The 16,093-nt window shown below is 41.4% G+C and overlaps 1 protein-coding gene across 1 annotated transcript in view; it reads right to left on the reverse strand.

The window, feature by feature from the left end:
• PREX2 (phosphatidylinositol-3,4,5-trisphosphate dependent Rac exchange factor 2) overlaps nt 1-16,093 on the reverse strand; it is a 289,194-nt gene that overhangs the window by 17,900 nt on the left and 255,201 nt on the right. The window contains exon 38 of the mRNA XM_037892468.2: nt 624-726. Coding sequence (XP_037748396.1) covers nt 624-726 — 103 coding nt within the window. The remainder of the gene's footprint in view (nt 1-623; nt 727-16,093) is intronic.

Raw genomic sequence — 16,093 nt, forward strand, 5'->3', positions numbered from 1 at the left:
GTTATTAGTCCCTAAATGCATGTGCACTATTAAATTTGCACTGTGCACTATTAAATTTTATCCCATTTCTATTACTCCAGTTTACAAGATCATCCAGATCTTGTATAATATTCCAGTCCTCCTCCATATTGACTATACCTCCCAACTTTGTGTCATCTGCAAATTTTATTAGCACACTTTGTGCCAAGGTCAGTACTAAAAATGTTAAATAAGACTGGTCCAAAGACCGATCCCTGAGGAACTCCACTAGTAACCTCCGTCCAGCCTGACAGTTCACCTTTTAGTATGACCCATTGTAGTCTCCCCTTTAACCAAATCCCTATCCACCTTTCAATTCTCATATTAATCCCCATCTTCTCCAATTTAACGAATAATTTCCCATATGAAATCCCACTGAAATCCAGGTAGATTAGATCTACTGCATTTCCTTTGTCTAAAAAAAAGTCAGACCATTCTCAAATTATCTTGTAACTAATTTAAGGAGACAGCCAGTTCTTGGATATTATAATTATCCAAGTCACTATCACTCTTGAGCAAAATGACTAATTAATTCATTTTTTTGGCTAAACACATGACATTCCTGTGGAGAACTGTTAACATTCTAAAGTGTAAGGCTGGCTTACCTGTTTGCGCATCACATCTGTAGCTTGCATAATATAGCGAGGAGGTAGTCCGTGGCTCCGAGCAAGAATTATCGCCTGCTCCAGAGTGACACTCAGAGTGCAGCTGCAGTGAGAGACAGAATTAAGTCAGGTATCTGTTGTCATTACATCTCCTAAACAGTTACTGGTTTCTCAAAGGATATAGATCAGAATCTAAAAACATATATCTAAGTTATTATATGAACAGAAATGTTCCTTAAAAACCTGCAAAAAGCAATATAAATGTACAATGATACTGCTCCATACTATAGCGCAGGCAACAAACACACTCATCCTGGAAGTTACTTAAGAACATTAGAAAGGTACTACTGGGTCAGACCAAAGGTCCATCGAGCCCAGCATCCTGCCCTCCAACAGTGAACAGTGCCTGGTGCCCCAGAGGGAATGAATAGAACAGGCAATCACCAAGTGATCCATCCCCTGTCGCTCATTCCCAGCTTCTGACAAACAGAAGCCAGGGACACCATTCCTGCCCATCCTGGCTAAGAGTCATTGATGGACCTATCCTCCATGAATTTATCTAGTTCTTTTTTGAAGTCACCTAAAAAGAATGGCTCAGGTTTGGGAACTCCCTCACATCCTCAGCCATGAAGACCAATGCAAATAATTCATTTAATTTCTCTGCAATGGCCTTATTGGCCTTGAGTGCTCCTTTAGCACTGTGATCGTCCAGTGGCCCCATTGGGTGTTTAGCCGGCTTCCTGCTTCTGATGTACTTAAAAAAAAATTGCTATTACTTTTTTGAGTCTTTGGCTAGCTGTTCCTCAAATTCTTTTTTGGCCTTTCTAATTGGATTTTTACACTTCATTTGCAAGTGTATGTGCTCCTTTCTATTTTCTTCACTAGGATTTAACTTCCGCTTTTTAAAGGATGCCTTTTTGCCTCTCTCTGCTTCTTTTACTTTCTTGTTTAGCCACGGTGGCACTTTTTTGGTTCTCTTACTATGTTTTTTAATTTGGGGTATACATTTAAGTTGAGCCTCTATTATGGAGTCTTTAAAAAGTTTCCACACAGCTTGAAGAGATTTCACTTTTGTCACTGTACCCTTTAATTTTGGTTTAATTAACCTCATTTTTGTGTAGTTCCCCTTTCTGAAATTAAATGCTACAGTGTTTGGCCTCTGTGGTATTTTTCCTGCCACAGGGATATTAAATTTAATTATACTGTGGTCACTATTACCAAGCGGTCCAGCTATATTCACCTCTTGGACCAGATCCTGTGCTCCACTTAGGACTAAATCAAGAATTGCCTCTCCTCTGGTGGGTTCCAGGACCAGCTGCTCCAAGAAGCAGTCATTTAAGGTATGAAGAAACTTCATCTCTGCATCCTGTCCTGAGGTAACATGTACCCAGTCAATATGGGGATAATTGAAATCCCCCATTATTATTATTTTAATAGCCTCTCTAATCTCCCTGAGCATTTCACAGTCACTATCACCATCCTGGTCAGGTGGTTGGTAATATATCCCCACCGCTATATTCTTATTATTAGAGCACGGAATTTCTATCCGTAGAGATTCTACGGTACAGTTTGATTCATTTACAATTTTTACTTCATTTGATTCTACGCTTTCTTTCACATATAGTGCCACTCCCCCACCAGCACAACCTCTTCTGTCCTGATATATTTTGTAAAATGGTATTACTGTATCCCATTGATTATCCTCATTCCACCAGGTTTCTGTGATGCCTATTATATCAATATCGTCATTTAATAAGAGGCACTCTAGTTTACCCATTTTATTATTTAGACTTCTAGCACTGGTATATAAGCACTTTAAAAACTTGTCTCCTTTTAGCTGTCTGCCATTACACGATGGAATTGAATGGGACTCTTTTTTTATTTGACTGTTTCTGATCAGACCCTGCCTGTATTTTATCATTTTCCATCCTCTCATCCTCACTAGGACATAGAGATTCTCTATTAATAGATCCTCCCCTAAGGGATGTCCAAACCACGTGCTCCTCCACACTTGTCAGCGTTCCCTCAGTCCTTAGTTTAAAAACTGCTCTACTATCTTTTTAATGTTAAATGCCAGCAATCTGGTTCCATTTTGGTTCAGGCGGAGCCCATCCTTCCTGTATAGGCTCCCCCTTTCCCCCAAAGTTTCCCCGGTTCCTAGTAAATCTAAACCCCTCCTCCCTATACCATCGTCTCATCCACACATTGAGACCCTGCAGTTCTGCCTGTCCAACTGGCCCTGCACGTAAAACTGGGAGCATCTCAGAGAACGCTACCATGGAGGTCCTGGACTTCAGTCTCTTACCTAACAGCCTAAATTTCGCCTCCAGGGCCTCTCTCCTATCCTTCCCTATGTCACTGATACCTACATCACCGGCTCCTCTCCAGCACTACACATAAGTCTATCTAGATGTCTCGAGAAATCCGCAACCTTCGCACCTGACCGGCAAGTCACCATGTGGTTCTCCCGGTCATCACAAACCCAGCTATCTATACTTTTAATGATCGAATCGCCCATTACTAATACCTGTCTCTTTCTAATAGCTGGAGTTCCCTCGCCCGGAGAGGTATCCTCAGTGCGAGAGGATACCGTATCATCATCTGGAAGGAGAGTCCCAACTATGGGATTGTTTCCCTCTGCTCCAGTTAGATGCTCTCCTTCCCAGGGACTTTCATCCTCCTCAACAGCACAGAGGCTGTCAGACCGGGGGTGGGACCGTTTAATGTGTCCTGGAAAGTCTCATCTATGTACCTCTTTGTCTCCCTCAGCTCCTCCAGTTTTCAGCAACTCTGGTCTCCAAAGCCCATACACAGTGTCTGAGGGCAAGGAGCTCTTTGCACTGAATGCATACATACACCACCTGCCAAGCACGTCTACACTATAAACTTAAGTCAACCGAGGTTAGGTACAGTAATTACTGTGCTGGTTCATGTCCACACTGCCATTCTTCTGTCGGTGGTGTGCATCCTCACCAGGAGTGCTTCCACTGACTTAAGAGGGGCAGTATGGGGGCCTGAAAGCCAGGGTTCTCAGCTCCACGGGTAGCTCCCCACCAGCTCCCCGCTTCCCACTGTGAATGCGGCAGCTGACCAGACACACACAGATCTCCCTGCCCAAAGACTGGCTGCCCCCTCGGGCTCTCCACTCCTCACCAGGAGCACAGCAACAAAAGAGACGCTGGGCACACAGCTCCAAGCTGAGGGCAGCCAGGGTTCCGGCAGGGAGATCCAGTTCTGGTGTCCAGGCAGCTGCACCATTCCCGGCAGGGAGCCAAGAAGCCCGGTGCAGTTGCCCTGTTCCTGGTGGGGAGCTGAAAAGCTCAGTGCAGCTGTCCCATTCTCAGTGGGGAGCTGAGAAACCCGGTGTAGCTGCCTCATTCCCAGCTGGGAGTGGAGAACCCTGGGGGTGGGGGCAAACTGGGCTCCCAGCGGGGAGATCTGTGCACGGAATCCGGTCAAGTACCGTGCTCCTGGTGGGGAGCTGAGAACCCAGGCGGCAGCCCAGATTGGAGTGGGGAGCCAGGGGCCTGGGTGGCAGCCTGGCTGGGAGCGGAGACCCCAGGGGGACAGCAGGGCTCCCCATGGGGAACCCTGGAGGCAGCCTGAGTCAGGAACACGGGTGGCAGCCCAGCTTGGAGCAGAGACCAGGCAGCAGGCTGTCTGGGGAGCCCGAAGCTGACTTTCTTGTCAATTTTATGGCTCCAGTGGAGCCGTGAAATTGACAAGAATGACAGCTAATAGCTGTAAGTAACGCAGCGTCTACTGGAACACTGTGTCACCCTAACTACACTGACATAAGCTCTACGCCTCTCATGGATGTGGAGTTATTAGTGTAGTAGGGCATTTAACATCAACAGGAGCAAGGCTGTAATTTATACACTGACTTAATAGACATTAGGTCTATGTAAGCTGCCTTATGTCAATCTAATGCTGTAGTGTAGACCAGGCTCCTCCTGTGTGCAAAATAACCCCTCTCCAAACATTAGACATATTTTTGGACACATTACAATGAGAGGGAACACTGAACAGTTTACAGCTTTGATAAATGTAATTGAAAGGTTAACAATTCTTTTGGTCCATGTAATTTCTAAAAGTGCCTTGATGTTATTTAATATATGCAACTTCAGAGAGACTTTTTCAAGTCATTAAGGAGAGGAGGACTTGGCCCTTAGCTAGCAACTGGAGACAATACTTTCCAAGTTTTTTTTTTATTATTTAAAATTAGCAGCCCTGGTGATATCAAACTTCACTATTAGCTGTATCTGTACCGTACTCCTAAAAAAGACTGAGGGATACTACATAGTTTTCATGAATTAAATTTATCAGCCCTGATCCTCAATTCTGTTCAGTGGAGTTACAATGGCATAAAACTAATGTCAAATGGGGAGATTGAGACTGAAAAGTGTGTGGCCCAGAGCAAGTCACTTCAGTGAGTCAGTGACTCCCAGCTTTGTGCTCATTCTTCCAGACCACACTGCCCAATACATTTTTGGGAAGATGTAGTAGTTAGAGGTGTCTTCAGTTTTGGGCCCCAATTCTGCTCTAGTTCAATCAAATGACAAAAACCCCAATAACTTGAGTAGGAGCAGGATCAAGTCCTTTGCTACCTTATTCATTTATGTCTCTTCATTTGATAAGCATGGGGAGTAAATTTCAGAGTGTAAAGTCCTGCCCTGAAACCATTCTGGCACCAGCACCCGACAAAAAACTAGGGACAATCAGCTTGGATACACCAGCTGACCTCATCTATTACGGTGAGAGAAGGGTGGAAAGATGATTTCTCAGATAGCCAGGACAACAGGCACACAGGGCTTAGCAAATCAAAGTCAACTCCTTGAGCAAAGCCTATGTACTTTCTTGGATGGTGTAACACATAGTGTTTGGCTGTACTACCTAACAGGTAGGTCGCTGCAATCTGCACCAAATGAGTTTCTCCGTAGTCTTTCAGTGTACTGCCAAACAAAGCACATTGCAGTAATCAAATCTTTGCATCCAGCAAAATGCATATATAAAATGCTTTCTCCTCCATAGACCTTTACAGTGTCTATTCCCTAATATGTTAAAAAGCTAACAAAAGAATCCTCAGACACATAGTTAACATTTGTTTTCTATACACCTTTGGTCAAATACTGACCAGAAGACTTTGCATGGCTTGTATCATGCACACTTCCATGGACAATATATTTCAATCAAATAATCATCCTGCTAAGCAGAAGATCTGTAGGAGGAAAAATGTGTGCACTTAGCTGATGCACTCATCTAAAAAAAAGGTGATAAGTTTTAAATACCACTAAGTACATTTATGGACTGTAAAAGTTTCAAATTAATAAGCTTTAAAAGGAGATACTGAATTCAATCTTTTTCTTTATTAATGTTTTTTGTGCACAATTTAGAAACTAAGTGATTTCCTTCAATAATTAAATCAGTTCAATTCCCTAGTTTTTTCTATACACTGACCTCAAAGTTAACATGAAGCAAGAATCCACTGATCTTTGATCTTATATGCTTTGGTTTAATACTGCATAACTATACTTTCTAAGCTCTGTTTCTGTTAGAGCCTAAAGAAGAGCCTGAGTCACAATGAGTAGCAAAAAGAAAAGGAGTACTTGTGGCACCTTAGAGACTAACCAATTTATTTGAGCATGAGCTTTCGTGAGCTACAGCTCACTTCATCGGATGCATACTGTGGAAATTGCAGAAGACATTATATACACAGAGACCATGAAACAATACCTCCTCACACCCCACTCTCCTGCTGTTAATAGCTTATCTAAAGTGATCATCAAGTTGGGCCATTTCCAGCACAAATCCAGGTTTTCTCACCCTCCGCCCCCCCCCCACACAAACTCACTCTCCTGCTGGTAATAGCCCATCCAAAGTGACCACTCTCTTCACAATGTGTATGATAATCAAGGTGGGCCATTTCCTGCACAAATCCGGGTTCTCTCACTCCCTCACCCCTCTCCAAAAACCACACACACAAACTCACTCTCTTGCTGGTAACAAGCACTCCATTCAACGTAATGAGACTACTCGATGTGGCAGAATCAAATCCCAAGTCATTTGTCTTCACAGAGAAATTGTACAGCTCCAGTGCATACTCTCGAGTACAGTACTTCACATGTCTATTTATTAAATTATCTATTAAGTATCTGTTACGAGTAGAAGGAAAGATACCTGATGTATTCCACATGTGAGAAACATAATTCAGCCAGAAATTCCCGCATTAAGTTCACCTTGAAGAATTAGCTGTGGACAACGATTTGAGATGAAGCTATCCATCATCTGACAAATGCTGAAACAGCAATTCATCCCAGAAATTCTGAGAAAACTGAATGCAAGGGTACAAGACATACCTCGCCTTTCAACAATTAAGTGGTCAAGCAGTTAAATCACCACAGTGAGAAAAGTTCGGACAAACAGAAAATAGCATCATGAAGAACAACAGATGAGACTGCTTAAGAGCTAGGTAACTGCTGGCGTATAACCCTGAAGTACACAGAGCCAAACTGAAGAGTTGACTTGTTTTATATGTCTGCAGCAAAAAAGTAATAATAATTCTAAGAGGTGCATTTTCATAGCAGCTCGGAGAATTATCAGTGAAAGTCACCCTAAGGCGAATGGGAGTGGCGCTAACTATCAATATGCCTCTCTGAAAATGTAACTGTGCAACTAAGATTGAAAACTAATGCATACAAACATACTCTTTTGATATATTCATTGCTTCTTTTCAAAAGCACCACTAAGTCTTGTATTTGTTAAAATCTTTGGAACAATGTCATGACTTCATTTTAACACAGAATTTTATTAAAGTTAAAATTTACGATTGTGCATGATTTAGTTGTATTTGCTCCTGAGACACCAAAATGGCTTTGATAAATGGTTGCCATAAAAATAGAAATGATTTATTCATGTTATTTCTCAAATAATTAATGCATTAGTTCCTTCTCAACCAGATAATAATGACTAAGGCTACATTTTAATCCCGGGTATTTTTAGTAAAAATCATGGACAGGTCATGAGCCTTAAACAAAAATTCACGGCCTTGTGACCTGTCCATGATTTTTACTAAAACTACTCTTGTCTAAAACTTCCGGGGAGCCCCCTAGTTAAGCGTCGCCCAGAGCCCGCCTCACCCCATCCTGTGCCCCAACCCTCTGCCCCCTCCCAAACCCAACCTCTGCTGCGCGAGACTGCCCCAACAGTGACCGGTGCGAATGGCGCAGGGGCTGCTTGAGCTGCCCTTGAGCCAGGTCCACCACGCGCTGCAGAAGTCACGGAAAGTCACAGAATCCGTGACTTCCATTACAAACTCACAACCTTAATAATGACACAAAGTTACTAACTTATTACATATTACCAACAATAAAGCTGTAATTGCTTTACTTTGGTTGGATAACTAGATAGTTAAATAGATTTATTCTTTATTATAGATATTATAAATAAACCATTTAATAATGTTTCACTGGGATGATTAATTAATAAATCAGTATTTACACTTTGGTACTTTTTCACAATTATTTAAATTTAGTTTTCTGCCAGTCATGGTATATAATTTACATACCAATATTTGTTTTTATTTCAAATAATTGTTTCGTTTTCTGCTTGAATTACATTACAAAAAAATTGTTTTGTATAGTCAATTTTTTATAAGAAGCACCCTGGCTGCCATGAAATGCTGCATATTCCTAACTGTAAAATGTTGCAAGCAAAATCACCATGGCAGCCAAGTGCTGTGAAAGAAAAAAAAAAAAAGAGGGGACGGAGAAAAACCACAAAAGACATCAAAGAAAGCTACCCACTGAGGATAGACAGAACTGACAAAGCTAGGTATCTCAGCAACAAAGTTGTCAAGCAAAATAAAATGAACCAAATGCAAAACTAAACAAATGCACCTTGCATGTTGCTCTGAATGATTATGAAAAGCAGTCAGTTCCAAGTGTGAGGGGTCTGCTCAGAGAACACTCTCCTGTGGTCTTGAAAAGATTAATATTAGGAACTTACGGCAGGCGTATCCCTGAATATATATCATAAAGTGTTCAGTGGCAAATGCACTGTTGCCATATAGGATCAGAGTCCAGCAAGGTTGAAGGGTCCCCAAGACCATTCAAGGATTTCTAGGTTATCAGCCACACCCCTGGAATTTTACAGGGAACCAAAGCAGCTACGCAAACCATAAGAACCACCCACCTCAAGGGTTAATAAGCAAGATTTATTTAAGGTTGTAAAGCAACTCAGAACCAGATATAACCAATGTGCACAACTGGCCCTTCAGCAGAAAAGAAACTAGATAAATCAAAAGAAGAAAATGAAAGAAAAAAGCTCTTTTTAGAGCTCACCCTAAACCCCACCCTAACATTCTGTCAATGAAAGCAAAAGTCCCAAATTCTCATACCTCAGAGTTTAAATGAACAAAAATCTGTTTTTTAACTTTCTTCAGGTCAGAGAAACAAAAGCCCCCAATTCCCATTCCTCAGCATTTAAACAAGACAGACGAACAAATTCCCTGTGCAGGCAGCCTAATACCGTCAACATAGTTGTTTGGCTTTCCAGGTATACCCAAGCTCATAACTTCCTCTTTCTATAAGTTCCAGCTGGTTTCCTGCAAAGTTAAGGAAGTTCAATTACTCCTAGCCCCTGCCTATTACTCCTAGTCTCCCAGAAGAGTCCTAGACCAGAACCATGAATCTTCTTGACAGTCCTGAGACCCAGGTGGGTGGTATGCCCAGTCATGATGTCGTCTATGTAGTTGAACAACTTTGCAAACATCTTCTTGATCAAGACTCCTTTAACAGAAAAGGTTGCATTACCTTTTCAATCACCAATATTCCCCAGCTCTGGGATTCATTTGTTTTTCATTGAATGTCATGCTGCTTTGTTTCCCATTTGTTAAATTTGTAACATGTCTTTTGTAACAAATGGGAAACAAGCTGCATGACATTCAATCAAAAACTGTATATATATTTTAATATTTCAACTTTTTCAGTAAGAGCCCTATAAAAGGGGAGTTTGAGTGGGAGTTTCTAAAGGGAGTTTGGGGGAAAGACTAAGAGAGCCAGGCAGAGGAACAGACAGGCTAGTGAAGGGAGTGTGTGGTGGTCTGGTCGTGTTTTGGTGCTCACTGGGGGTTTGTTCTGCTGAGGGTGGTGGTGTTTTGGTTTGGTTTGTGTTTTCCGGACTAACAGGACTTAGGTGAGAAGGCTATGACAAATACAGAGGCAGCCGTGGTAGTGACCCAAGTAGCGGAAGACACAATGAAGATAACTGGATGTAGAAGCTGTGGCATGTACATGATCCTGGAGGGGGTACCTGAAAAGAGTTTCATCTTTATGAATTGCAGCCTGATAGAGCTGATCGAAGAGAAGATCTGAGGATTGGAAATGCAGGTGGAAACGCTGGTTGAGTTTAGAAGGGGGTTCGAGCGGATGATGGAGCAAAGACATGAGGAGGCTGAAGGGAAAAGCTCAGACCTGCAGATGGAAGCAAGACTAAAGAACTCTGAGGGGATACTGCTGGGTGAGAAAAGTGGACAGTGGAAGCATGTGACTAAGAGAAACAGGCAAAGGAAAAGACGGGCTAGTGAAGGAGAAATAGAGCTCAGGAACAAGTTTGTGGAGTTGGAAAATGAAGAAAGGGCACAGTAGGTGGTCACTGAAGGTGAGAGGGCAAGGAAGAAGAGAAGAGCAGATAGTCCTATAGGAAGAGGGCAAGAGTCAATGGAGATAACAACACCAAATATGAGCCCCAGGAGGATACAGGATGGGTTGCAGAGGATTGCAAGGGACAATAGGAATCAAGAGGACTTGCAAACAGAGGGAACAAGGGATAGACTGGACAATCACACCATGGCCAGGAAAAGGCAGATCTACGTGATTGAGGATTCCTTACTGAGAAGGATAGACAGGCCTGTAACAAGAGCTGATCCAGAGAACAGAAGGGTGTGCTATCCGCCGGGTGCTAAGATACGGGATGTGGACCTGAGGCTGAAGAGGATCCTAACGGGAGTGGGAAAGAATCCTTTGATTATCTTTCATGTGGGAACAAATGATACAGCTAGATTCTCACTGGAACGTATCAAGGGAGACTCTGCCAGGCTGGGGAAGAATCTTAAGGAAATCGAGGCTCAGGTGATCTTCAGTGGAATTCTGCCTGTTCCTAGAGAAGGGCAACAAAGGTGTGACAAGATTATGATGCTCAACAGATGGCTCAGGCAGTGGTGCTATAAGGAGGGCTTTGGATGTATGGCCACTGGGAAGCATCCATGGACAGAGGATTGTTCTCTTGGGATGGACTTCACCTGAGTAAGGAGGGAAATAGACTTCTGGTGGAGGATGGCACAACTGATCAACTAGGAATTTGGGGCAGATGGTTGGGAGATGTCCAGGTAATCTCCACGCTGGATTTTCTCTTTGAGAGGGAAGAAAACAAAGGAAGAAAGGATACAGCCGTGGGTAGGAGAATGGACATAAGGAGGAAGGGTAGTGTACATACCAATCTAATAGGTAATATTGGCGGTAGAATGTCTATGCCTAATCGGGTAAAGAATGTGAGCGAAGCCAAACAGCAAAAATTAAGATGTTTGTATACCAATGCGAGAAGCCAAAGTAATAAAATGGAGGAACTAGAGCTACTGGTGCAGGAAGTGAAACGAGATATTACAGGGATAACAGAAACATGGTGGGATAATAGTCAAGACTGGAGTACAGGTATTGAAGGGTATGTGCTGTTTAGCAAAGACAGAAATAAAGGCAAAGGTGGTGGAGTAGCATTGTATATCAACGATGAGGTAGACTGTAGAGAAATAAGAAGTGATGGAATGGATAAGACAGAGTCTGTCTGGGCAAAAATCACATTGGGGAAGAAAGCTACTAGAGCCTCCCCTGGGATAGTGCTTGGGGTGTGCTATAGACTGCCGGGATCCAATTGGGATATGTTTTTAAAGAAGTAAATACTAATGGGAATTGTGTGATCGTGGGAGACTTTAACTTCCCAGATATAGACTGGAGGGCAAGTGCTAGTAATAATAACAGGGCTCAGATTTTTCTGGATACCATAGCTGATGGATTCCTTCACCAAGTAGTTGCTGAACCTACAAGAGAGGATGCCTTTTTTTATTTGGTTTTGGTGAGTAGCGAGGACCTCATAGAAGAAATGGTTGTAGGGGACAACCTTGGTTCGAGCAATCATGAGCTAATTCAGTTCAAACTAAATGGAAGGAAAAACGAAAATAGATCTGTTACTAGGGTTTTTGATTTCAAAAGGACTAACTTAAAAAAATTAAGAAAATTAATTAGGGAAGTGGATTGGACTGAAAAACTTGTGGATCTAGAGGTGGAGGAGGCCTGGAATTACTTCAAGTCAAAGTTGCAGAAACTATCAGAAGCCTGCATCCCAAGAAAGGGGAAGAAATTCATAGGCAGGAGTTGTAGACCAAGCTGGATGAGCAAGCATCTCAGAGAGGTGATTAAGAAAAAGCAGAAAGCATACAGGGAGTGGAAGAAGGGAGGGATCAGCAAGGAAAGCTACCTTATTGAGGTCAGAACATGTAGGGATAAAGTGAGACAGGCTAAAAGTCAAATAGAGTTGGACCTTGCAAAGGGAATGAAAACCAACAGTAAAAGGTTCTATAGCCATATAAATAAGAAGAAAACAAAGAAAGAAGAAGTGGGACCGCTTAACACTGAGGATGGAGTGGAGGTTAAGGATAATCTAGGCATGGCCCAATATCTAAACAAATACTTTGCCTCAGTCTTTAATGAAGAGCTTTAGGGATAATGGTAGGAAGACAAATGGGAATGAGGATATGGAGATAGATATTACAACATCTGAGGTAGAAGCCAAACTTGAACAGCTTAATGGAACTAAATCAGGGGGCCCGGATAATCTTTATCCAAAAATATTAAAGGAACTAGCACATGAAATTGCAAGCCCATTAGCAAGAATTTTTAATGAATCTGTAAACTCAGGGGTTGTACCGTATGACTGGAGAATTGTTAACATAGTTCCTATTTTTAAGAAAGGAAGAAAAAGTGATCCGGGTAACTACAGGCCTGTTAGTTTGACATCTGTAGTATGCAAGGTCTTGGAAAAAAATTTGAAGGATAAAGTAGTTAAGGACATTGACGTCGATGGTAATTGGGACAAAATACAACATGACTTTACAAAAGGTAGATCATGTCAAACCAACCTGATCTCCTTCTTTGAGAAGGTAACAGATTTTTTAGACAAAGGAAACGCAGTGGATCTAATTTACCTCGATTTAAGTAAGGCATTTGATACGGTTCCACATGGAGAATTATTAGCTAAATTGGAAAAGATGGGGATCAATATGAAAATTGAAAGGTGGATAAGGAACTGGTTAAAGGGGAGACTACAGCGGGTCACACTGAAAGGTGAACTGTCAGGCTGGAAGGAGGTTACAAGTGGAGTTCCTCAGGGATCAGTTTTGGGACCAATCTTATTTAATCTTTTTATTACTGACCTTGGCACAAAAAGCGGGAATGTGCTAATAAAGTCTGCGGATGACACAAAGCTGGGAGGTATTGCCAATACAGAGAAGGACTGGTATATCGTACAGGAAGATCTGGATGACCTTGTAAACTGGAGTAATAGTAATAGGATTAAATTTAATAGTGAAAAGTGCAAGGTCATGCATTTAGGGATTAATAACAAGAATTTCTGTTATAAACTGGGGACGCATCACTTGGAAGTAACGGAGGAGGAGAAGGACCTCTGAGTATTGGTTGATCACAGGGTGATTATGAGCTGCCAATGTGATATGGCCGTAAAAAAGCTAATGCAGTCTTGGAATACATCAGGCGAGGTATTTCCAGTAGAGATAAGGAGGTGTTAGTACCATTATGCCAGGCACTGGTGAGACCTCATCTGGAATACTGTGTGCAGTTCTGGTCTCCCATGTTTAAGAAGGATGAATTCAAACTGGAACAGGTATAGAGAAGGGCTACTAGGATGATCCGAGGAATGGAAAACCTGTCTTATGAAAGGAGACTCAAAGAGCTTGGCTTGTTTAGCCTAACCAAAAGAAGACTGAGGGGAGATATGATTGCTCTCTATAAATATATCAGAGGGATAAATACCACAGAGAGAAAAGAATTATTTAAGCTCAGTACCAATATGGACACAAGAACAAATGGATATAAACTGGCCATCAGGAAGTTTAGACTTGAATTTAGACGAAGGTTTCTAACCATCAGAGGAGTGAAGTTCTGGAACAGCCTTCCAAGGGAAGCAGTGGGGGCAAAAGACATATCTGGCTTCAAGACTAAGCTTGATAAGTTTATGGAGGGGATAATATGATGGGATAGCCTACTTTTGGCAATTAATTGATCTTCAACTATTAGCGGTAGATATGCCCAATGCCCTGTGATGGGATGTTAGACAGGGTGGGATCTGAGTTACTAAAGAGAATTCTTTCCTGGGTGTCTGGCTAGTGAGTCTTGCCCACATGCTTAGGGTTTAGCTGATCGCCATATCTGGGGTCGGGAAGGAATTTTCCTCCAGGGCAGATTGGCAGAGGCCCTGGGGGGGTTTCGCCTTCCTCTGCAGCGTGGGGCATGGGTCACTTGCTGGAGGATTCTCTGCACCTTGAAGTCTTTAAAGCACGATTTGAGGACTTCAATAGTTCAGACATAAGTTAGGGGTTTGTTACAGGAGTGGGTGGGTGAGATTCCATGGCCTGCATTGTGCAGGAGGTCAGACTAGACGATCATAATGGTCCCTTCTGACCTTAAATTCTATAATTCTGTGAAAAGCTATGTTGCCTATATTTTGTTATAATGTTGAAATATTAAAATATCTCAGAAATGGACTGTTCAATGACAGCTTATTTAATGTAATTTGTCACCACATAGGAAAAATTAATTGGTGTTTGTGTACAGTACCATCTGAACTGCCACTCAGCATGTTGTATAGAAACGTTACCTGGGTTAAAGGAATCTAAATAATAAAATCCATTCCCAGTTTTCAGTTAGGGTTCTGGCTAGCTTATGCTGAGAGCTTCATCATTAGTCTAACATCTCCTGAATAGGGATGATGAGATGAAACAAATTGGTGTAATATTTGGCACATCACTTACTGCTGTTGGGGATGTCAAAGTGAATTAAACCTTGGTCACACAAATAAAGTATTTGAACAGGATGTACATTTGCTTAGTCTAATTAACTAAAACTCTAAAGCTGCTGCTCAGTGTTAAATGCTATGTCATTATTCTTTTAATAAATTTTGCATAGATACAATATGCTAACCATAGATACATTTGACTGCTTTTTAAAATATTGACATTTTAAGCATTTACTTGTTCTCATAAGATTAAAATTAACTCTTATCCAGCAACTAAGTATGCCAATATACTTATTAAATATGGCAGTTAAAATGTTAGCATAAAGTTTTCTTATTTCTGATCTGAAGTTATTAAGATAGTTCTTTATAATTCCTAGTGATTGTACATTAATTTGTATTTATTTCTAATAATTATCTAAACAAGCGTACAGTAGACTAGAATCAACCTAAAATGAGAACATTACTTATTAGGGGTATTAAAATAGAGTGGTGACACTCCTGCCTGTGGTTCTTGTTCCACTGTTATGTGAAGACATTGCCAGACCTTTTGCTAGTTTCTAAGCCACGCCCTGAAGGGAATGGTCCATGAACACAGTCCTAGAGCCTAGACATATTTAAATACGCTATTCAGGATGATGTAAGCATATGTAAGCATCACGATTTTTAGTCTATGTATAAGACAGTTTAAACGTGCTGGCTGCAATCTTGGTTTAGAAAAACCAGTTTTATTTAGAAGGTAATAATGCCTTTCATCTCATTTGTTCATGTGCTGAAACTTTACTGACCATGATTTTTTTTTCTTTTGAGGAGAGGATTGGACTGTGGTTAGTACAGTTATTAGAAATGAAATAACCAGGTAAGATACCAGACTAACCCCCCATTAACAAAAGAAAAAAATGTAGTTAAATGAAATACGGGGAAAAAAAGTTGGCCATCCTGTTTGACACTAGTATTAGGAAAAATTAAGTCATTATTTTAAAGGAATCCTATGAAGAGGTTTTTGAAGGACATATTATTTCACCCTCTCATTGTGTCTGGTGAGAATATAGCTGTAGCAGGGAAAAGGGGGTAGAAAGCAGTGCACATGCTTTGGTTTAAAAAAAAATTCATTAAAATTCCAAAGCAGAAGATAACCTTTAAAAAGAGTTAAAATATTATAATTGGCCTAGTGGAGAATTCTGAGACTCATGTTTGGTCCTTTATGGACTTTGTGGTCAAGTCAAGCCTCAAGTGTTGTTATCATCTTTTAAGCAAAGTCAGGTGCTGATCCATTCATGTTTAGCACAACATTAGTATTAACTTTTTTCAAGATACGTCCAATAATCTTGGTGTCTGAACGTCTCTAATTTCACTATGAAAATACAGTAGCTATCAATGCTTCTTTCTGGAAG

This window comes from Chelonia mydas, chromosome 2 (genome assembly GCF_015237465.2).
Source record: "Chelonia mydas isolate rCheMyd1 chromosome 2, rCheMyd1.pri.v2, whole genome shotgun sequence".
In the NCBI taxonomy this organism is placed as follows: Eukaryota; Metazoa; Chordata; order Testudines; family Cheloniidae; genus Chelonia; species Chelonia mydas.